The sequence below is a fragment of the Augochlora pura genome, chromosome 9 (assembly GCF_028453695.1).
Source record: "Augochlora pura isolate Apur16 chromosome 9, APUR_v2.2.1, whole genome shotgun sequence".
Taxonomy (NCBI): Eukaryota; Metazoa; Arthropoda; class Insecta; order Hymenoptera; family Halictidae; genus Augochlora; species Augochlora pura.
In genome coordinates this window covers 5516592-5540028 of record NC_135780.1, presented here as the reverse complement: position 1 = coordinate 5540028, position 23437 = coordinate 5516592, and the positions used below count along the sequence as shown (strand labels likewise).

Below are 23437 nucleotides of genomic sequence, written 5' to 3'. Positions count from 1 at the left end.
GAACAATTTCTTGTTTATATAATTTAAATGAAAATCTTGCGTTTTATTAAATATTGTGTCGTATACATCAAATTTGAAGTAGTTGTGTGTACGTATGTATTGTACTCCGTCTGTCCTTTCAAGATATGTATGCAATACCTCACGAATCAATATTTTAATTAACATACAATAATGGAAATTAACTGGTATGAAAATATATACTCTCTATTTTTGAATAATATTTTATTGACAATTATATGTACACATCACTCTGATAATATAAATAAATGTTGTGCGCAGGTGTACTCCATGCGCGCTATGCATATGTATACATATGTATATACATATCGAGTAATATAAATGTTATGCATCGAAAAGCGTACGTACAATTCGAAGCAATAATAGACAATTTATACTGAAAAAAGCTTGCATAATTCATTGGAAACGTGAGTCGTAAAAAATTTAAATCATGATGTGCTCATTTCATTCGGAGAAAAGACATTGAAAAGCTGTTCGGCGATATCGGTTGCAAAAAGTAAAATGTATTGATAAATGCGCAAAGTAGCGTCGCGTAAGCGCTGAAATGTCGTAGGTGTAATGCATATATGTATGCGCATACGTACACGCATACATGCATACATACGCAACGGAACGGATACGGTAAAAATCGTGAAGGCAACGCGCCCCTGGCGGCCAGCTAGGTAAATAATCCTTGCGGAAATAATTATCGCGATTTATGTTATTTGCAAATGTGAGAAGAATCATTAATGAGCGTATGTCAAATAGCGGCGATTAGGATGATATACGGACCCTGTAGCGTTCCCGGTTACACTTCAAGTGAGTGAAAATCGTGCTTGGTGCGGGGTGAGTGTCTAAAACGTTCATTCCCCCCGTTTTTAAAGGGGGGCGGTGGCTCGCATCAGTGTTTTTTTATCGTTTCTTTAGACGTCTTCATCCCGAAAATAACAATGGCCGGAGGATTCGAATATGCATGGACTTTTAAACTGCCAAGCTTGCTACCCTGGCAACCTACACGCATTTTCCTGATCCCTTTTTATTACATGTGTCAATTAGCATCGGTACGGTTACTGTACATTGTAATTGTTTTTTTTTTTTTTTCAATTATTTTTGTAGAACTTAATTAGAAAAGTTAGAGAATGTTGTAACTTGTTGTGACTATAAAGTAGCGTAAATGTATTCTCGTAAATGCTGACATAAAGTCATTATACCTACCAGTTTTTTTTATAATTTTTGTTTATAATATAGATTTTATTTCCCTTGATTTTGAAAACTATTATTGTGCGCTTACAAAAACGAAATTATCACATTCCTAAATAAAAATGATTGTGTTTGTATAGAATGGACTTGGCAGAAACTATGAAAAATATAGTTGCCAAAGGTATGCAAACCGAAATGGGACCACCAGGCGGAGGTTCTGGTTACCCTGGTACACCTAGCAGTGCTGGTTATGTTACGGAGAAAATGTACATGCTGTTACAAGCATATCTTCAGAATAAAGGTTGGAATCCAAGCATTGAGCTTCTTCAATGCTTTTCTGAATTCAAGGATGCGTCTATGATACCAAGCGGTGCTTATTTGCAGTAAGGATAACATAACTTATAATTTGTATATACAATTAAATTTTGGTTTTTGTTCATTGTAAAATTTCATATCCCTGCTTATTCTATGCCGAGATATTTTTATTAATCTCTATTATAATGTATAAACAGGATGATGGCATCGAGAATAGCTCTGGACTCTCAGGGTAGGCTAGTCCTTAGAGAAAATGGAAAGATAATATTACCTTACGAACATTTTGCAAATGCTGTGATGTTAAAGCATATGAATGGTCCACATGGTTTACATTTGGGTTTAGAAGGTACAGTTAGAGCTGTTATGGAGTCATACACTATTGGACGAGAATGTTTTGGTATGGAAAAAGATTTTATAATAGAAGTGGTGCAAAATTGTCCAAATCCTGCGTGTCGTTATTATAAAAATCAATTGGAGCTAACACAAAAAATGGGACATATGCCACCGACATATATACAAGACAATGAAACAACTGCTTCTCTTTTACGTAGTAGTTTTCCTCATAACACAGATTTTCAAGCAGTAAGCATAAATACGTTACGTTTAATTCATGTGAAAATTTATTATTTACTTTGTGAACACAAAAGTTAATGGTATTTCCGTGTTTTGTATTATAGACCTTAAGCGGTGCTAATCCAAATACTCATATAGGAGCAGGATCTACCACAGACTTGTCAGAGATTAGAGGTGCTGGAAATCAAATAAATCTTCAACGTCCTCCAAGCCGTCCATCATTAAATATTCCACATCGACCTGTATCGCAAGAGAAAAAAGTTACTACTGGAAAACAACATTATGAATCTTTAGTACCTACTATTTCAATGACAGATCATAAGTTAACAGATTTCCTAAGAACAAATTTGGATAATTTGGACAATCTCAGTCCTTTTGGTTTAGGTAACTTACAAGGAATAGGAAATGCGAATAAGGATTTATTAGCTTTACATAATGGAGCTTGGCCTTTGGAAAGTGAGAAAGGTTCTCGGTCATCTACAAATTCAGAAGGTAGTTAACGGATTATAGTGTTCATTCATAAAATTTAATATACATAATTATAATTAGTATTAACTAAACATTATCTTGCAGGTGGACAAGAGAAAATAGTTAGAGCTTTTGCCGAGGTTATGAAAAATATGGCACGAATGAAGGCTTGTGTACGTCCTGCGATGTGTAAACCTTATGGAAAGCAATCAGAAGCTTTGCAAAAAAGTAAAAGAATATACATAATTTATTACTACTATTTTTAATACGTCGTGACTATTATTTTACTCGTAACTGGTATATTTGAAATCATGACGTACGAATACTTTTATAATTTTATTTTCACTAGAGAAGTTAGAAAAATCTATATATCCAATCATTTATTTTGTTACAGCACTGGTTGATACCATACAGTTGGTACAATCATTACGAAGTTTTCTGCCGCCTCCGCAAATTCCTGTATCAAGCTGGAAAAGCGAAGATAAACATCGATTAGATCATACGGGTACACCTTATCTCCCCTCATTGTAAGTATTTCTTATAGTTTGTATTATAAATATACCCTCGTTACATGACTAGAGATATCAAATAAAGAGTTATAATTTTTATGCAGAAAGGCTGGAGGTTTAGAAGAGTTGTGCGAACAACGCAAGCTAGACTAAACAATGTCTTCGCTTTTTAAGTGTCAGACCAGGTTCTATCTTTGCGCTTTATGATGTCCTAGTCATGTGGTGTTTATGGGTTACGTGGGTGTTTTATATTTAAATCACCCGAAGGATTGCTCAAATGTTGTTGGCGTTTAGGACCTCAAAATACTAAGAGAAAAAAAATGAGTCATGCGTGGACTGTGATAAACGTGGGTAGTGAACAAAATTATATATAGTCAATCGAAACTCATACCATTATCTCTGATACGAAACAGTTTTTATTTTGTTGCAATTATTTCTCTTATGAATCTCGGAAATCTGCCTATGGAGCTTGGTTAGTAAAAAAATGGTCCGGTAATTTCTAATTATCGGCCTTATATTAAATAATTTACAAACTAAATGTGCTATTAAACAGCATTTATATTCTGTTATTATACATTGTTTTAGTAAGTCACCATTTGTGTTCGAATGATCGATGTATTGTAAAGATTATTTATAGATCATAAATATTATTTATAGCTTATAGAAGATGTCTCGTAATATGAGATATAATAAAAAAGGAGGGCTACGTTTGATTGAATCAAGGGTATAGAAGGCGCAATTAAATCGAGTTCTCTAATATACAAGCGTTTGTCATGATGCATATTCTTTCGATACTAAAACATTGCTTCATCTCGAAGGTTATTAAAGCAAGTGCCACTGTTCGTTTATTGAGTATTTGACTAGGGCAACGCTCCTAGGTGTCGCAAATCACCGCAAATTGGTGTGTACGATGTGGTGCTTGCGCTGTTCTTCAGTGACTTCTTTTAATTCTTCTTCTCGCTAGTTTTACAATTTGGTGGTTGGCTTCATCTCTTATAATATAGTCGGCAATTACTTTGTATCCAGGTACCGTGACTGTCTTGGTTAACAGCATCAAATGCAGAAAAGCCAAACGTGAGCTATTAATTCATCTGGATTGATTCAGCCCTTCCTAGACCGATGGCTGCCCATATCAAACGCAACGTTTTAAGGTTGCTTATATAATCCGATGACGGTCTGACTTACAATTAGTGTTCAAAACGCGACCAAAGAGCAGTGTAGACATCGTTACAATGAGGAAGCTGAACATAATCGTCCTCTTTCTCTCTTGAATAGTGTACCATCACGCTATATGTTTATAACAAGTTGTAAAGATCTTCATACTATGCCACCATTGGTTTATTTGCATGTGACAATCGTACACAAGGCCCCACTAAATTAATAATCATCTGTCTCTGCTGTTGCTAAAAAAAGGATTCAAATTGGATTAATAAGCGATGGTTATCGCAACAATGATGCGAGTGTAAACTCGTTAGAGTTGTTCAATGAAGTTCTTAACGTTCTTTGCTTTTTTTCTAAAGCAAAGACACGACAAGTCAAACTATAAAAAGTTGTCATTGATATCAACAACATTCTTGCTGAAAGTGAATCAGACCCTTCCTTCTAATCAGTCTTATACCTACTGATTATTGAAAAAGAGAGTTATGATTTTACATGAAAATAATTAAAAACTATATTATTAACATTTTTTGTCAGTGGCTTCATCTTGTATGAAATGTAATTTGAAATTTTACTGTTTTCTTGCACAAATTGATTTCTACATCGACGTGCATATTTCTGATTACTTAGTTTAACTTTTGTTCGGAAACGGATCTACTTACGAAAGGATTTTAATCTATATATATTTTTTATTACGAGAAATCTTGTACAAAGAAACTTTATGCATGTACTGAAAGTTTGAGGGAAGTTGAGTGGTTAAATCTGTTTACATTTAAAATCGTTGGTCATTACATGAGGTTAAGGATTCTTTAATTAATTTTTGTTATTATTTGACTTCGTATTATTTACGTTCTCAAAACTTTCATTTGATGATCATTATACAGAGTGTGTTATGGGAAATACTCGCCCTGACGCGCATGTACAAATGGGGCTCGTCTCAATGACATACACAATAATGAATAATATAACATTTTGTTACCAAATCAATTTTATTCGCAAATATTTTTTAAAAAAGATTCTATAAGAAAAACACGAATAACCTTTGGGCTGTGAATTATTTACATATTACAAATAAATAATATATTTGTAATTACCATCAGTGTAACAATTATTTAATTCTTTATAGCACGATTCGCTAAATAATGTTCAGTATTTGTTGCATCGGCTAAGAATTTCTTTAATATTGGTAAACAATATATGTATTCCTTTTATGGAGAAATATTTATTCTTATATTTTCATTCTTCACGTTCGTTCTCGTATGTATTCTAAGAGTACATAATCCTTTAAATGATTCATCCTTCGTGCAACACTCTGTATAATGTTAAAAACATCTGAGTAAAATAATCAAAGCCATGACAGACTTTTCTAGTTGAACAATGACTTTGTGTGTATATATATTTTTTTCTCGAAGCTGGTTATTAAACGAATTACTATTTATTTATTATAATAGGCCAAGCGTTTATATTGTTGTTACGTGTAATATTATTCGGTGAAAACGGTGAAAGATGTTGAGACTTGTAACGGTTAATGAGTTCCATAGGCAGAAATATATTGGGTGCGTGTTAATACGAATCATTGATCGACTTGTTTTTAAGTATATATGTTATAAAATATTTGTACGAACAAATTGTGTTATTTAAGAGAGTCTTTGCAGCGTGACTTGAACTGATGCTCAAAATTTCCTCTTCGCGTGCTAATATTACTTAATGAAGAAAAAAACAAAAAAAAGAAACGAGATTACCTCTGGGAATCGCGAGTGCGTGATAAAAAGAAAAAAAAATATTATTATGTGTTATCTCATTGACGCTTTTTGATAAAATGCATTTTATTTCGGTTGTGAAACTAAAAAAGAAGAGAAAGTCGTTTTAAATTCAATTGTTATGCGCATATCTGCGACGGTGAAATGTTTCCTTCCTGCTCGATACTATCAAGTTACGGACTGTATGTTTTTCGAATATAAACGATAAATTCGCGTATTGAGTGTTGTAAAAGCATGAATGAATGTACGAGCCTTGTTTGCACACGGGTTCGGAGAGTGTAAAGTTTCGACTATGAAATAGCAAACTTTTATATGGACACGAGCGAATGTGTGTGCGCGCGCGCGTCTGTTTGTGTTAAAATTCTCTTTCTACAAGTTTGTAGATCAAGAACAAAAGAGAAATAAGGATTTAAACAGGCGGCTATGCAGCTCACTGAATCGCCAAGGGAACCATAAGATGAAGAATTAATTGAGGTCATTGAGTTAGTTTTTCTTTACAGACTATAGAAAATGTTATTTCTATTATACTTTCTTTTTTTCATCATTCTTCTTGAACAGTAATTAATTTTTAACATTCTCATATCGAAACTAAATTTTTCATCTTTTGCTTAATACTTTCATCATTGTTACAAACCAGCTGAGAATTAACAACTTACATTCGGTTCAGTGAGTGATGCGCGCCTTCTATTTTCAAATCCTTTTTTCGGCCGTTCAGTGTATATGTATTTGTTATAAGCTCATGTATATTTATTTAATGCATCAGCAACAATAACGTTGGCGAACTGTTAACAGGATTCAGATTTTCATAGTATTTTTCATTTTCATACCTGTGTACATATCACTATCAAGCGGAAAACTATTTTGCATTATATTTCTCTTTCTGTTTCGGAAAGTACACTGTACATATATATGCATTTTCTTATTCATATAGTAAACGTATTTTCGAAAATATATTGAATTGGAGAAGTTCAACGTGTGTGCGGGAGATCGAAAAAGAGGCTTACGATCTTTATTTTTATAAATGAAAAAAAATATTTAATTGATATTCTACGTTGCTCGAAATTCGAGGCAAGCCTTTTATAGATTTCAATTTGAACGTGTTCGACTTTTCATGTTTAACATTTTTTTCAATGTTTCGAACAAGAAAAGTTGTGCTTGAGAAAAGGTATACATATGATTGATCGAAGTAATAATAATGTAACAAGTCAGTGATCAAAAGTTATATAAGTAGTTCTGTACTTGGAATATTCAAAGAGAAGTCCGGTATCGATATAAGTCAATAAAAAAGTTGCGTGTTAAAATTAAGCGAAACTTCTTTTTGAATGAAAATTCCAAAGTGTGACGCTTGACTCGGACAAAATGTATGTATTGCGTTGAATTTTATACATCGAGAATCGATTGTGATTGGTATCTGCGAACGAAACTACACAGGTATCTTATGTATGCATTAATTTCGATCAACTCTCTTGTTCGGCGCGTACCGTTTGAACGTCACACGGAAATTTGAGTCCTGTGCGCGCTCCGTGTTTTTCTGTTATTTACTATATCATAAGGTAAGGCTACAGCAGTATCGTCTAGTAATTTTCATGGATTACCAGTTGTACACCAAAGTGTATTTACAGCAACTAAACAGACTTATTTCTTCTAGTAGCTATTATAAAACTAAACGCGAACGTATTAAACGTTTGCACCGCCGTCGAAATTATCGACGCGATTAAGCATATCTATGACTAAGTCGCTACACACACACACAAAAAACGGTTTTTCCTTTCCTTCGACTAAAATAAGATGTTTCCGATTGTATCTTGGAAAGGAGAAACGTTTCTCGAGATTGTAAGGTTTTTGCTCAAAACTCATCGAAGCGCAATAGTTTTTAGTCGCGCCACGTGCGTGCTCGACTTGGAAAAAAAAGAACTTTTGTGTTCCCATTTTTACACGCGACAATACATACCGACAATGAAAGTTTGTCACTCCGTTCGAACCCTTTAGCTATCGCACCTCTGAACCTTTTAACCCTCTGAGGCTCGATCGGTTTAAACCTTTTCCCAAAAAAAATCATAACGACGACAGAAATTGAATAACTCGAAGTGGCGGTGGGTAGCCTGAAAGGGTTAAAATGATGCCATGGTGACCCTCGTTTAAACCATTATAGTATACCATGGAATTCTCGAACTATGCTTGGGCGGCTAATTTCAGTTGTCGTTTGTGTCGATCATGATGAAACTGGTCTAAGTTGTAAATTTAATGTTTGCCTCTTATTTTCCGCTTTGTTGATCAATATGTTATTACCAATTTTTCTATTTAATTAGTTATTCATAGAAAAAATATATTCTTGAAATATCAAAATTAAAGAATTTAGTTTTGGTCTTGAAACGTTGCTACGCTGCAATTTAATATCGAAGTAACAGGAGTATTGGAGTAAAGCAGCAGGTCCATAGTATGTTTCCTCTTTTTATTTTTCAATATTTCGTCTACTTACTCAACGAACAATCCTTATCTTTCGAAGTCCCACTCTTGCGCCACAATTCTATTCTTCTTCTTCCGAATCTTCAATAAAACATTATCCATTGAATTGACAAAATAGCCTTGGTCCGCTAAGTTCTTCTCGGGTTCCGATCAATTTTATATTTTACTGGTCAAAAACACCATCACTTACATATTGTTCAGGTCAGTTTAATCTGATTATATCAACAGAATATTTTCTATCATATTATATTACACGCATAGAAAATGTACTATATGTAATATAATATGATTATCATCTCTGCTAATACTTTTCAATGGATGCCAAGAAATATTCGAAACAAACAGAAGTGTTGATTATGAAATTAGCGAAGTCTTTGAATTTTCATTTCAATTGTTAAACAAGTGTCCGCGCAATGACTTAGACCATTTTCATTAATTTATTATAGGCCTAACAGAGAAATTTCTTGTCATTGATTTGTTCGACTTTGTTCAACTCAACGATGAAATGTTCTTTATACCAGTGGTTTTCAAACTTTGCCGATCGGCTTCAGACTTTTGCCTTAAAACTGCAAACTTTTTCTTCGTTATATAGCATTTGTGGAGTATTTAAATCTCATTAAAAAGACACCAGAATGCCGTGCAAAATTTACTGTGGAGAATTCAAAGAAAATTATTATATTCGTTATATTATTTATTTTTTTTATTGATCAGCTTTTATACAAATTGGGTAGCATGAACTGTTAACTCGTCCATCATGTGGAATTCAGGCCTTTATTGATAACGTCTATTTCTTTATTTTGTATTCGCAAAGAGACAGATTGGCTTTATAATAATAATCTAACAAGAGATGTTTGTACAAATAAAAAAATATTCCGCGAGAGTTCTTTGAAATTTGGATTACGACAGGGCTGAACACAGTTTGAAGACCACTGTCCTAAACAATATATTCGAATGGTACTAAATATTGCTGCCTACGAAGTCGACAAATACTATCCGTCGTCCGATGGTATGAGATTCTCTTCTTCGCTTGATTTTTCGATAACAATTTACGGAGTAACAAATGCTAATGGACTATTTCGGTACAAGTGTAGTTCACTATGAAGCAGCAGGATAACGTGGTAGTACTTGTTAGCACACGCCGTTTCGTGCGTTCAGCGGCTGAGCGCTATTCGTAGATCGATGGTGGGGGGCTAAGGCAGCAGAAGCTCTGTCGTAGCTAAAGGGTGAACCGAAAAATACTTACAATCTTGCAATGCTGAACGATACGTGTGTTCGACGACGGTAATAACCAGCGTACATTTCTCCGGCTGTTCTCCGACGATGTCGAGTCGCCGCAGAGAGGTATTATATCAGTTGGTCAAGTAACACGGAATACTCTGTAAACGTGAAAGGAAGATGATGAGGGAGCACGGAAACTAAGTCTGACAAAGGGTACAAAGCCAAGTCTGAAGTGAGATTAAAAAAAAAAAAGAAGAAAAAGAAAGAAAATAAAACTAAGCTCTCGCGACCTAAATTGATCGCATTGTAGATCGTTCAGAAATATGTTTCCGAGTTTTATTGCTCTCGCGTCGTATTTATATGCCACAGATCATTGTACATGTTTTTTCTCTGCACCGACATTGACAGTAAGATGGTTGTGTAAATCGTGCACCCGTTGTTCTCGTTCGTTCGCCGCTTACCGAACGAGCAGTGACAAAAATCATATGATACACCAAAAAAAAAAAAAAAAACGCTAACCGCCCTGTATCTGCGAATTAAGCTCGTTGTCGCTTGCCAGTATTGCTCTCTTCTGTATTCTCGCATAATTCTCATTCATGACAGCAATCATTAAAAAGTTTTTACAAGTGTGACTTGCCTGTGTGTGTGTCTGTCACATTACCGATCATGACCCGCCCGTTCGCGCGCCTCCTCGCCCCGCGCCGTCCAGGCGCCGCTGTCCGTCCATTCGGAGGCAGAGTACCGCCAGGTATCCTGAAACCTCCTGTCGTGTGAAATCTTCCAACCAGTATATTACATATCGTCGGAGTTGCGGGAATACTAGGGGGGAGGGAGGTTCAGATAAGAGGTTCAGATAATCGAGGTTTTACTGTATTAAGCGAAAACAAGTGGAAACTACAGCAAGAATATTTTATGCATTTCTGAGGAGCCTATGAAAGTTAATCTTCCCTTTACAATATGCATTTTAAATGTTCTTTGATGACAATGATTTTTATTATTCTTTATTTAAGGAAACTTGTCATCGAAATAATTGATTTGTTTCTGATATTGTGATTGAATTCTCCTAATCTTTTTACTATCTTAAAAGAGATAACATTTCACCCAGCACTGATTAATTATCATTTTTCGGAAGAATAGATTTGAAATGCACCGACGACCATGGTGGAAAATTTTCAACAGTAATAAGGATCTTATTAGTGAATTGTTAATTATTAGCATATATCAGTGATTAATCATAATCGGTAATTACTGTCGTAGTTTCATAATCAGTTCTAACAATCTTACTGGACTGGCAATTGAAGGTTCCTTGTAAAAAAACACTTTATTTGAACATTAACTGTTTCAAACACATTTTATCTTTAACACCTACACATTCAAAAAATATAATTACTTGTGGAAACCGTTGCAATGTTAACTAAACGCGTCATTTTACGTGTCCAAATAACTTGCACAGAAAATCAAAAATACATTTCGTCTATTTCCAACAATGTTATAACGATCCAAGTAAATTATTTATAAAATTAGTAATAATTAGTGATCATTATATTCTAGCACTTCTACTGCATTATACAGAAATGGTGTACCAGAGGTATCGGCAGCACAATCTTTTAGCATTATTATTATTTAACTATCTACGAAAGGAAATAGCGCTAAAGTTCTATTACTACGGTATTACCATTGGCATTGCGGGGGAATATCTTTCAAGTTTGCACTTACAGTGTTTTTTGTAAGGGCTCTTCAAATGTTGGGACTGTCGGTGGATTTCAGGTGGTTCTCGTTTGAAAAGCAGATTATAGTTTATCTTCAGGATCGTGTACTAACCGGCTGTGCCTCCAAAATAAAGACCACGTCGTCCAGAAAGTAATACGCCTGGCCTAGGTCGCCCTCGCAAAGGTAGGGCAGTTTGCTCCACGCGAGACACCTAAGGCCGAGCGGGGCGAACACCCTGTCGACCAAGCTGGCGATCTGACCCTCTAAACCGTTCCCTTTCACCGGCAAATATTCCGACGGCTTGTGATCAGCCCTCTCCCCGACCTCTACGTACGGAGTGAACGGCAGGACGAGAGCCACCACTAAACGACCGCCGGGTGCCAAGGACATTTTCAGACGTCTCAACAGCGTGTTCGGTCGATCGCAACGGTCCAACAGATTCAGGCAGAGTATCACGTTGAAGGGACCCGCTTCGTGCCATTTTTCTACATCGAGCACCCTGGAAAATGTAAGATAATGTACAGTCAAGTTCTACAAGTATGCATACCCTCGTTGCCTATAAGAGAAATCTGTTGAAATCAAGGGGCGCGGGTAAAATTTTGCGATAAACTTTTCATTATCTTATTTAATATTTTTAGATGCGACGGAAGAGGAAAAGTTTGGAGAAAGCCTGACACAGAACTAGAATTAAAAGATGTACAACCAACTGTAATGCACGGCACCTCGGAGTCCGGATACAAATCCTACACACTCACGTAAATTTTCGTTTTGCCAACGCCCATCTCATTGGCGCCGATATGTCGGTGGCATAAACTTTCTCGAACAAGTGTGCAACGTGCGCGGTTGTGGCACCATCGCCCGCGCCCAAGTCTATCAAAGAGTTCCACGGCCCTGTGAAGCCGCTCGCGGTCATCAGCTTTTGGAATTGCTCGCAGGAGAACACGTGCATGGAACCACGACCCAACAATCTGAAAGATAAATTTTATAATGAACCTTTAAGTAAACCACGGGCGGTAAAATATTATATATTAATTATAAAAATATTTTCGGTCGCCAATTGTACATCCGGGCAACTTCGCTCCCGCGTTTGCGGTGTGATTTCCCAAAAGAGTGTGACGTCATCGTCGAAGAGACACGGTCACCGTCGTGCCGAGCCCAGCGCGTCGAATTCGTGCAGCTCGTTAATTCATCGGATCGTTTTGGAATCAAGGCTGAACGCGAAGCGAGCGACACGAATAAATCGATGTAACGGTAACACATATTTCTACATCTCATTGTGCGAGCCGTCGCGAAAGCTCGATCGGACGGGGAGAGAGAGCGAGAGAGAGAGAGAGAGAGAGAGAGAGAGAGAGGACAGCCCGTATACGGAATCGAGAGCGACAAGCGTTGGAAGGGCCCCCGGCCCTTCTAGAAATTCTATGACGGCGGAGAAGAAGGAAGTCTCCTCTTCCTGGCCGACGCGCGACGACGATCGTCCCACGAGGAAAAAGGGGTGGGTTCATTTGAAAATACCGGGGGACCCGCCGCAAAAGCCGGCGCGGCGCGGCCGCGGCGATCCATCAATGCCGCGAAACGCGGGATTTTGATCGTAAATTCGGTTACCCACCGGCGTTATAAATAAGGCGATGGTGGTCTCTCCACCGTGGACCCTTTCGCCGGGGGAAGACCCACCTCGATTTTCTCTCTATCCCTTTTCTGCGCGCTCGGCCGTGGGCCGGTGCCATCAATTAACGAGCACCTCCTGGCTTCCATTGAATAATCAATAAAAATAAAAAAGAACGCGCGCCGCTTGGCGGTGGAGACGACGCGAACAAGAGGAAAAAGAGGGCCAGATACGAAACAGGAAAAAAGGGAGATCCGCTGGGCAGGGATGAATAGAAAAAGAGGGAAGTGGCCTGGTTGCTGAATATTTCGCGACAACTTATAGTTTCACCCCCTCTCCTCTCTTAAATAGAACTCGTTCTCTAAACGGTCTTCCCGCTTTATCAGGTACACGTTTTAACCGTGCTCTGATACAAGAATAACAGCTCGGCGTTAAACAAAAGATTTCTGAAAACAAGACCGAGATTGGAGTTAAACCGATTAGGGTAAAAATCCTTAAATCGACAACCAAAATTAACGACGTTGTTCTATAGCTGGAGTATTAAGGTTTGCCATCTTGTCGACCTCCTACTATATCTATCTATAGTGAAATATGATATAGTGAAATATTTTACCGGGAAGCAGAAATATTTTGAGGAAAATGTGCAAGAGGGTACTTAGTTATTAACAGACAGAGGGTACTTAGGGTACTTAATTATTAAATTTCCCGCTATTCACCGACAACGCGATTCTCAATTCTCATTTTTCTCGCACTCTTCGGGCCGCGTCCGCCACCTCTGGTTCACCGTCCCGGTGTCAGTTTCTATCATCATTGGCGGTGGTCCTTTGCGCGCCGCGAGTCTTTACTCGCAGTCGTCGTTGCGTCGCAGAAGAACAAAGAGTAGAAACAAATAATAGAGGAACGGAAGGGGGGATGGGGTGGAGGAATAGCGCGAAAGAGAAAATGAAAGAGGAGGGAGCAGAAAGGGAGGAGTTGAACGGGGTAGGAGAGGGGGGGGGGGAAGGGGTGGCAGATACACATACGATATACACGCGTGCAGCTCACAAATCTGGCTTGCGGATCCGTAGCGCGGTCTTCGTCGGCGGCGCGAGCGACAATTAATTCACCGCTTTTGCTCTTCTCGGCGCTTCTCCTCCTCCTCTTCTTCTTCTTCTTCGGGGCCCCCATTGTATGTACGTACTCGTCCCCCCCTCCCCCCTCCTCTCACTCCCTCGGCCGATCTTCCAGTGTTTCTCCCTTCGAATCGTTCCGGGCCCATCGGGTGTGCGCGCCTTCCGACGTCGCCCTGTTTTATCGAACGATACCAATCCCTCTTTGGTTCCCCTCTTCCCCCCTCTCCTCCTCCTCCTCTTCTTTTCCCTGTTCGTTCCTTTTTCTCTTGTTTCGCTCTTCGGCGACTTCGTCGGGGGCCCTGTACCATCCCGAAGCCAGCTCCTCGCGCGCGCGCGTCTTCAATTTCGATGCCCTGGCGTCACGCGGTCTAGAGGGCTCGCGGGTTGCACGCGGCTGTTGCCCAGCGTTGCCGCAGCTTCGCTTTCGTGTCCCGATCGTGTATCGGTTCTCTTTCCGGATCGCGATTTCTTTTTTTTTTATCGGTAATGCAATAAATATGTAATAACATTTCTGTTAGAGGTAGCGGATAATTGGATCACGCGGCGCAGCTTTGCGATCGTTCGAGTTTTCAAATGTAGCCGATGGAAAGAGAGCCATTGTTCGATAATTCCAACGACGTTTAAAAATCTGGATTTTATTCGTTCGTGGTAAAAATCGATGGATGAAACGCAAAATAGCAGAAATATTCGAACAAATTTAAGATTGTTATAATATTATTTCATGTATAGAAATGTATTTTTATTTAGTTTCTTATAACAGTCGCAGCAAATTTTAAATTTTGCACAAGGTTCCACGGTTTCTGATAAACTGTTTCAAAATCGGAGAATTTTCAAACTTCGTTGCTTAATTTAACGCCGTTTCGTTGTTCGTATCGGGCGCGTTTGAATTTCTGTCTATCCGGCAGCCGGAGTTAGCTATAGACTCGGTTTTACCGGGGGGGACCTCTCGCGGTTGCTCGTAAAATACCTGGAAGGGCGAGCACGTAGTGTTAAAGAGGCGCTCGAAGGACCGTTTACCTAATAATAGCAATAATATGTAAATTCGATGCGTATCAAGCCGCCATCTAAAGAATCCAGCTCGCTTCGGGCCTATTGTTTGCAAATCCACGTTTCAACCGCGGCTGTGCTCCTCTCTCTCTCTGCTGGATTACTCTTTGGTATCGGAGAGCGCGCGAACCGATGCGGGTTGTTACAAGTCTCGTCGTCGGTTTGTACAGCGACAAACATTATTGAAAACTCTGATTTGTTACCGAGATAGAAACATTGCGAATCTTTGCAAGTAAATGCAAAATTCATATTCGCGTCGTGAAATCAAACAAATTTCACTCTGTTCGAGCAGAAAATGTTCTCATTTTAATCTCAAGATTTGTCGACGTTCGTGAAAAAAAATTATTTGTTTAACTTTTTAGAATACTTTAGAGGATCGAATGGATTTTTTTTAAATTTTTATAGTAATGCTTCAGGATATATCGATGATCGCATCTTGAGCGAAAGAGACGCGCTTGTTAATAAAAATACAAGTTCGTCAAGATTATAAACATGTATTGGCAATACCAGAATTACTGCGAAATAAAAATTGAATAACCAAAATTTTATTGGCCGCCGTTTCGAATAAAATTACTTGGTTATACATCAGTGTGTAATCTACCGAATTGATAGTTAAGTAACAGAGGTTTCGCTGTAACCGATTCTTACTGTCGGCCAACATTTCGATCGACGAAATCCGTCAGTCATCGTGTATACTAGATAGTAGATTCGGCTGCCGATACGTTAACAGAATTAACGTACGGTAACAAGCGCGTGTATTTATAGGCGCAGACTTTGATTCAGCATAAACTGTTCTAAAAAAAAAGGATGCACCCGACCGCGGTACAATTATAATTCGATTGAATCTCCGTCACGCTCGGGGATTCTTCGTACGGCCCGTACGGCCATTACATATTCACGACGTTACCATTCGGACGAGTTTAACTCTGTGATACAACATTTCAGAGTGGGACATTTCAGAGTGTACCACCCTGAATGGATTAATGAACCGAGTGACATGGGATCTGATTGGAGCAACGCTTAAAGAATCTATCCAGTCATCTTTACCTTCGTTTGTCGCTTTGAACGAGCTACGGGCTGGTATCCCCTGACCTTTCTCTTCCCTTTTTAACCGCGTCATCCCCTTTTCCCCGTCTCCGGAGACGCGCGTTCTCAAAGCTTTGGTTACCGGAGATTGATTTTCGAACTCGTTAGAATCCCTCTGCTTCATTGTTTCCATTAATTGTTCGGGATCCTAATGCTTCCGTCGATGCGATAATCGTCGCCGAGGTTAATACGATTTTTCGTTCAAAAACTGTTGAAATTATAAAATTTCTTTCGTAGGAAATTAATGAATTAATTTCTTAATTCGAGTACGCAGCGATTCGCGTTACAAATAAAATTAACGACGAGCGCTATAAAGACGTTTGATATCTGTTGTTTTATAAGAATTAGAATTTTATTCCAATTTTACAGAACAGAATAATCTCCATACTTAATAATTTATTCCTACTAATTCTCATCGCGAGTCGGCCTCGTCAAAGTACGGTAAGAGGTTAATGATGTCGCTGTCTACGTTTCTAGTAAGTAGAAACAACCCGCGATGCACAGACACGCTAGGCTTGCGTTACGATCCGTCGTTGTCGCACGGAAAATTGTTTGGAATTGATAAATTGTCAATGGCAATAGCATGTCGTGAAACTATACCAAGATACTATAATCTATCACAAATCTATTTTATATTCATATAATAAGGAATAGTTTTTCGGATGTGCTATCATTTTGTCTGCATTCATTTGGGTATTTAATTTCACGACGAGAATTCGTCGAATAAAAGTCAATAAAAGTTAAATTTATAGATTAGCAAAAGGTAGTCTTCCTGCACCATTGGCACACTTCTTGTACCATAATTACAACGCGAGAAATTAAAGACAGCAAAGAGTATCTTTCCCTTTCTCACCTAGTTCGCCCATTTGTCCTCACTATAGTGCGCGAGCAGATCGGCGGAGCTAAGAATGCCTCCGGATGGCATCGATATCGTCGCTCTCTATCGGCTCTCTCGTTTTATTATCATCGTCGCGATTATACAATCGATGCTTTAGGCCCCGCGTAGTCGAATTCGTAGTCGCGCTCGAGAGAGTCCCGGAGACGAAGGGAGAAAAAAAGGGGCAAAGAGGAGTACGCGCGCGGAAAGGAAAAGGACCGCCGCCACCGCCGGCTGACACAGCGTGTGCGCGCGCGACGATAGCGTTCGTTTGTAACGCGACGATATAGAGAATTCTCGGATTCGGTCGGTTGTTTCCGTCGGCCGTCGTATGTTTATACGCTCGCCCGGTGGGGGGCAAGCTTATTTCAAGAGAGTACGCGAGATTCCGGCCTGGGTGGGGGGTATGCCGGGTGGGGAGAGTCCGAAGAGAAAAAGGGAGAGAGAGGAAGATGAGAGAGAGAGAGAAGACGCGAGGGAGAAGAGAGAGAAGAGAGGAAGATTGGAGAAGAGGGAACGCGAGAAGGATCGAAAGAGAGAACCGTAGGGACGAAGGAGAGGCGAAGAAAGATGGGAACAATGGTGTCCCGAGAGTAGAGAAGAGAGAGGAGCGGAAGTGGAGGAGACAGAAAGGAACGCAGCTAACGTCTATTTAGCATTCCCCTCTGCCGATGCGTCGGCTTCTCGTTAGCCGGCTTTTCTCTCCTCGAAGCGTCGTTCCCTTGGCTTTAGTGTACAGAGAGAAAGAGAGAGAGAGAGTGAGGGATGGAGAGAGAGTAGGAGCGCGACCGCGAGAGATCCTCCGAGGGGATGCAAGCGAGAGACGAGAGTGCGCGACGAGTAGAGGGGAAACGAGGTTGCTCGGAGCTAGGGATGCTGGGTAGGCGTGGACCAGGACCACCCTGCTCCGCGGCGTCTGGAGGGGAGGCCACGCCATTCGTCCTGGTGGTGGTAGCAGGAGAACCGGGAGAAAGGGTGGATAGGAGTATCTGCGAACAGTAATTATTATTGTACACGTTGGAGTTTGCAAATGCTCTCCACCGATCGGAGTGAAAGAGAGACGGAGGGAATAGGGTAAAAGAAAGAGAGCGAGAGGGAGAGAGAGAGAAGGAGAATCGGTAGGTGGGAGGGTTAAGGTAGAGACGGGGAAGAGGGATGCGTGGGTGGCAAGCACAAGTGCCTGTTATTTCGCTCGTTTTCTTTGGAGGGGGTGGTGGTGGCCGGCGGGGCTGAGGGTGCGTCGCGCAAAGGATGGGGAGGGATCCTTAAACGGGATCCTTAAACGCAAGTCTTTCCCTATACTTTCGTTTCCTTCTCCTGGGATCTCTCTCTCTCCTTCTCCCTCTCTCTCTCTTTCTCTCTTCGATTTCCTTGTTCTCTGCCCGTTCCGCTTTTCCACGGTCTCCTACTTTTCCACGAGTCAGAAACTGCCTGGGAAACGAGTATACGATCATGCCGCTGCCGATGATTAATACGTTGCTTTCTTTCGGACGGTAATAAAGTAATAAACAGACTGGCGGACCTTTCCGCGGAACAACGCGTTTTCTTGCGTCGATCGCGGGAGAAGCTACGATAGCCGGACGAAGGATCAACTAGTAGATTAACCATCTATGGGCCGAATTTATTTCTTAACCCTTTGTACTCTGATGCAACACTGAAATCGTTTTATTACGTTCCAAAATAATTTTGATAAGAATAAAGTTTAGCTATAGTGTAGCTATTTGTTAAAAATATTTAACTCTGTCATTAAAAATGTTTAGCTCTCCCATTAAAACCATTTAGCTCTATCATTAAAAATGTTAAAAATGATTCATACAGTGTTGATAGCGATCCGACGTAGTGCGAGAGTCATGTATTTACACGCTGTAAGAGACTGATAGGTGAAGGACTCTTGCGTTTATCTATATGGTAGTAACACTTCGCGGGTGAAAGTCAAAGATTGCACCCGGTGTGACCAGTTTTTATCTAGCCGCTAAAGCCACTATAATTGGTAATCAGACTTATAGCGATCATTATATAGAAACGGCGATTAGAAACGTTGGGAAATTAAACCGACTACCGCGAAGGAGAAGTGTACTGTCGAATCAAAAATTTGGTTTCAAAGGAAACTTTAGACATCATGGATAACATATCGGAAGTTTTATCATTTTTCTTTTCCAACTGTAGTTATCGGTAATGAAATAATTATTCCTTATCATTATTACTATCTATTATCATCACTTTTATACGACTTTGAAAATTTAGTTTTACTTTCGACAACAAAAATGATTTTTACAATATATGAAATTAAATAGCGTAGATAATGTTTCGAACACTACGAACGAATTAATTAAATAGAATGAACGCGGTCCTTGGAAGAATTCTTTTCTTGTTGCGCATGTGCTTCTCGGTAAAGGATTAAATGAGTAATTAGCACAGCGCAGGCGCGTAGCTGTACCAATGAGATACCCTTCGGGAATGCCCCACGTTGGTACCAACACCGCTCTCAATTAGCAATAATTATTGGATAATATACAAATACGTAATCATAAATTAAAACTTTGTTACTTTTAAATTTAAGTAACTTTGTTACTGTTTAAATTTTTGTTACATGTATACGGAAGAAAAATTGAGAAACGTAATATTTTAATCTGTTTTGTAAATTCTATCCAATATTCAATGTTAACAAGAATTCTTGTACGATTCCGTATTGTTAAACAATTTCGTATCGCCTACAATTATCGAAAAGTTATTCGAAAAGGTATATTATAATATAGTATATTATAGTATAATAAAAATATATATCCGACGATCGTAAATGGTCGGTTGTCAACGACAGAAACAAATTGAAGGAATCATCGATGACCGTGGCCAAAGCTGCCTCCTTTCTTCCCGCAGAATCCTTGCGATTGGTCGATAATTATTATTAGCGCGTTTGCGCGTCCGGACCGCGCATTCCGGCTTTTCTTCCGATTGGCAACCCTCTCTGTAATTAATCGCCGGGCGCAGGCGCGAATTCTCGCGTCTAATGGAAAAGCGCGAGGGCGCCGCCTCATCGACCCCTATAAAACCAGCGCCGGGTCTCTCTCTTCTCTGTCTTTCTCTCTGTGCCGGTACACTATGACCACTAATTATAACCGAGGGGCGGTGCCCGACGGTTTAACGCACACCACTCGCAGACACCCCGTTGACACCACCCACCTCTTCGTCACGAGTTTGCGCCCTATTAATTAATCCCTTTTTCACTGATCGGTTCTTTTTCTTAGAAAACGATTAGCTAAGAATGCTTTTTTTCTTTTTAATCTGCAAACAAAATAGTCAACTTTAATTTTCATTTAATCAAGGAGATACAAGTTCAAGGGATGAAGTTGTCATCAGAATTACCTTTTTAGTTCACTTAGAAATTGTTAAAAATAAAAATATAATTTCAATCGTATTTATTATGTAGTATAACAATTTTAAGATGTCGAATGGAAGATTTCCATTCGAAATTCTATTATTTTCGAGGCAACGATTAAAAACGGAGTATGGCAGCGAAATCGGACTTCAGCGACGAGCTTGAAATTTATGTGTACTCCGTCATCAGCGGACGTAAAGTAGCCGAAGCCGTACAGCAAATAAACGGTTGCACGGTGAGATTGCCCAACGATTTTCTTCGCTGACCAAAACTCGTAAACTCGAGTACAGCAAACGAGTATTTTTCGAGACACGGAGGATCGAGCGGTTTCGCCTATGGTCTCTCTCGGGCGAAATAACTCCGCGAGGAAAGTCAACACGCTGTGCGTGCGGGAAGAGCGGACCTGTCTATGATTTATCTGCCATCGGAGATGGAAAGCCAACGGCGACAATGTCGGTTTGCAAAATTAAATTAAACATTTTCTATCACCGATATTTTCAGGAAAATACCATAAATGTATGCCGTATGCCTGGCCGTCGAAACAATTCTCTTGCAATTTTAAAGGATAATTTATATTTTTCAATTACAAATCATTCAAAAAAATATTTCAAATTATGCGGAGAAATGAAAATATACGATACGTGATTCGACAAATATATTATACTTCAAACGATCTTATAAAGTTTCAAATCGAGATATTTACATTTCGTATATTAAAATAAATTTTGTAATAAATTAAAATCAATATAAGTAACATAGAACAGTCGTAACTATGTATTCTAATAAAATTTATTCGTCGATGTAAGAATATTCAAAGCAAAAATACTCGCGTGTAGTAAATATCTAAAACCATTACTGACAACTATAATTATTTCATTGTTAATTGTTTGCACTTTCTAAAAATTATAGTGTCACTCGATTCGCGATTGTATTAATAGTTCTGTATTTATTCCTTACATTTTGCAAGTGAAATACACAGAGTCGTCGTTGATTATAAAACCGCTATGTATAATGCACAGGTAGTACCATGCTTTATTAACTGTTTAACTAATTCACGGGGGATTCTTTCTTCTCTCAAAGCCCATTAGTCGTGACTATCGCGTCGAGCTCATTACGCTATAAGAAACGAAGTAAAATGCCCGCACTTCTGTTGCTAGTTACGTTCGTAAGGACGCGCCGGAGAGGCGGTGGAGAAGGAAGCGAGAATATAACAGGTGGCATACGTAACTAAAAAGTCCTTTCTCTTGATCATCCACCTCCAGCAGCCTCTTAGTAATTGAAGGTAGGCGACTGAATATACAGGGTGTGACAGAAATTAGTCGCACACTTTCGTAGCATAATTAAATCTTATTTAACCGTATATAAATTAATGCTTTTTAAAGCATTTAGGATAATATAAAAATTTTTAAGTTTATAATGTTTTATGACGAAATTTATGTTGGCTGGATGAACGTTAAATGGCGCGTCGATATTATGTTGTTGCAAAGCAATACGTACAAAATTGTTTTTACTTCTCGGTAATTCCGGTGTTAAGAAAGGCGGCAACTTTGCTCGTAACGATGCAAAAAAAGACCAAAGCACTTCGAATCTGAACATTCTCATTACCTGGTTAGCCGACAAAACGATCCACGAAAGCTGTCGCGGCGTTGTCGAAAAGCCGTCAGTTATTTACAAGGGTGAAAGGAAAAAATAGTGCTGCAACGATTTCGTGGTTCATCGAGAAAGCAGATTTGCATAGCGATACAATCGACGAGCGTCGCCTGGAAATAGAAGAAGAACAGCTCGCGGAGAGTTCGTCCCGGGAATATTTCCTGGCCGACAATTAGAAATAATAACCATTCGACAACGACCAATCATTGTTAATTGACGTCAGGGGAGCTGCGAAAAGGATTCCTCTCGCCGCGGACACCTGCCCATTTGTCGAAAATTGCGCGCAATTTGGCCCGAAAAATAAAATCAGGACGGCCGCGGAGAGATTCGAAAAGGCAACGTCGGTTCTGTGTGTACCCTCGTCGTGAGTCAAGAGAAGCGGATGCACGCTTCGAGCGGCTGATTTTCTTTCGTCTCTCCTTTCTTCGTGTCCCCCCCTCCCCTCCTTCTCATTCCTTTTTTATCGTGTCTCTCCTCCTTTTCTCTTTCTTTCTTACCCCGTCTCCTCTATCCCCCATCTCTCTCTCCTTCTCTCTCTCTCTCTCGAGACCGCGATGGACCGTTGGAGGACATCTCACAACTAATTATGATTAATTTGTGAGAAGAGCGAATGGGCCCCGTGAAGCCAGGAGCTACCAGCGCGAAGGAGATCAACCGTAAGGGAATGTAATGAATATTCGCAGCGGGAGTGTGTTGTAACGTCGCATGAACGTCACCCAGGTGACTTCTTTTCATCGTCGTCGGTCTTCAACGACCGGTCTTCTCTCCCCGTCATTCCACGCCGCGCAAAGTTTTCTGTAAATGCGCGTGATTAAGTCGATATCGGCGGTGCTCGTTTAATTGACGCGCGCGCGCTATCCTTGGACGTATAGAGCACGCCGGGCTAAAATCGCCGGGAGAGCTAATTCATGTTATTATTCGATCCGCTGTTCGTTATGCAATAAACTATCTGACGGGTTTATGAACACGTGTAACACAGTTCTTATAATATTATAACACAATTCTAAATTTTATGGAAAATCATTGTATAAAGAGTTTCTATTTACTTAAAAATAACAACCTTGCGATTACTATTTATAAATTAATTTTAAGTACACAGTGGAATATCGATTGACAGAACGAAATTTCCTCGATCTTTATTATTTATATCTTTTTATTATTTATAGCGATAACGGTGAAACTTTAGAAGGACCTCGATTAAACGTTGACTTATCTATACTACTAGTGTATTAACAATTTATCGAAAATAAAAGTTCTACCGTATCCTGACACCAAAATATTTTATTATCAAGAAATTTCATTCAAGTTCTCT

General features: G+C 39.3%; 2 protein-coding genes across 7 annotated transcripts in view; one reads left to right on the top strand and one right to left on the bottom strand.

Moving 5' to 3' along the window:
• The first annotated feature begins 631 nt into the window (after nt 1-631).
• Nucleotides 632-9079, top strand: LOC144475453 (uncharacterized). Of its 6 annotated transcripts, XM_078191420.1 has the most exons (9): nt 632-680; nt 766-843; nt 925-1058; nt 1338-1580; nt 1710-2094; nt 2190-2577; nt 2659-2781; nt 2948-3080; nt 3167-9079. In XM_078191420.1, the coding sequence occupies exons 4-9, from the start codon at nt 1339-1341 to the stop codon at nt 3213-3215; spliced, it is 1320 nt and encodes a 439-aa protein (XP_078047546.1). In that variant the 5' UTR covers nt 632-680; nt 766-843; nt 925-1058; nt 1338; the 3' UTR covers nt 3216-9079. The 6 variants fall into 6 exon arrangements, with proteins under 6 accessions (XP_078047546.1, XP_078047545.1, XP_078047543.1 ...); XM_078191419.1 differs by lacking the exon at nt 925-1058 and having other exon boundaries at nt 642-680; XM_078191418.1 differs by lacking the exon at nt 632-680 and having other exon boundaries at nt 704-843.
• LOC144475454 (protein-L-histidine N-pros-methyltransferase) overlaps nt 7834-23437 on the bottom strand; it is a 40489-nt gene continuing 24885 nt past the window's right edge. The window contains exons 3-6 of the mRNA XM_078191422.1: nt 12130-12342; nt 11486-11873; nt 10302-10417; nt 7834-9822 (exon numbers count right to left, since the gene is read on the bottom strand). Coding sequence (XP_078047548.1) covers nt 10322-10417; nt 11486-11873; nt 12130-12342 — 697 coding nt within the window. The 3' untranslated portion in view covers nt 7834-9822; nt 10302-10321. The remainder of the gene's footprint in view (nt 9823-10301; nt 10418-11485; nt 11874-12129; nt 12343-23437) is intronic.

Coding starts and splice junctions, on each gene's coding strand:
- LOC144475453 (XM_078191420.1), top strand. CDS start 1,339: ATGGACTTGGCAGAAACTATGAAAAATATAGTTGCCAAAGGTATGCAA. Junction 2,578..2,658: donor GTCATCTACAAATTCAGAAG/GTAGTTAACGGA, acceptor ATTATCTTGCAG/GTGGACAAGAGAAAATAGTT. Junction 2,782..2,947: donor ATCAGAAGCTTTGCAAAAAA/GTAAAAGAATAT, acceptor ATTTTGTTACAG/CACTGGTTGATACCATACAG.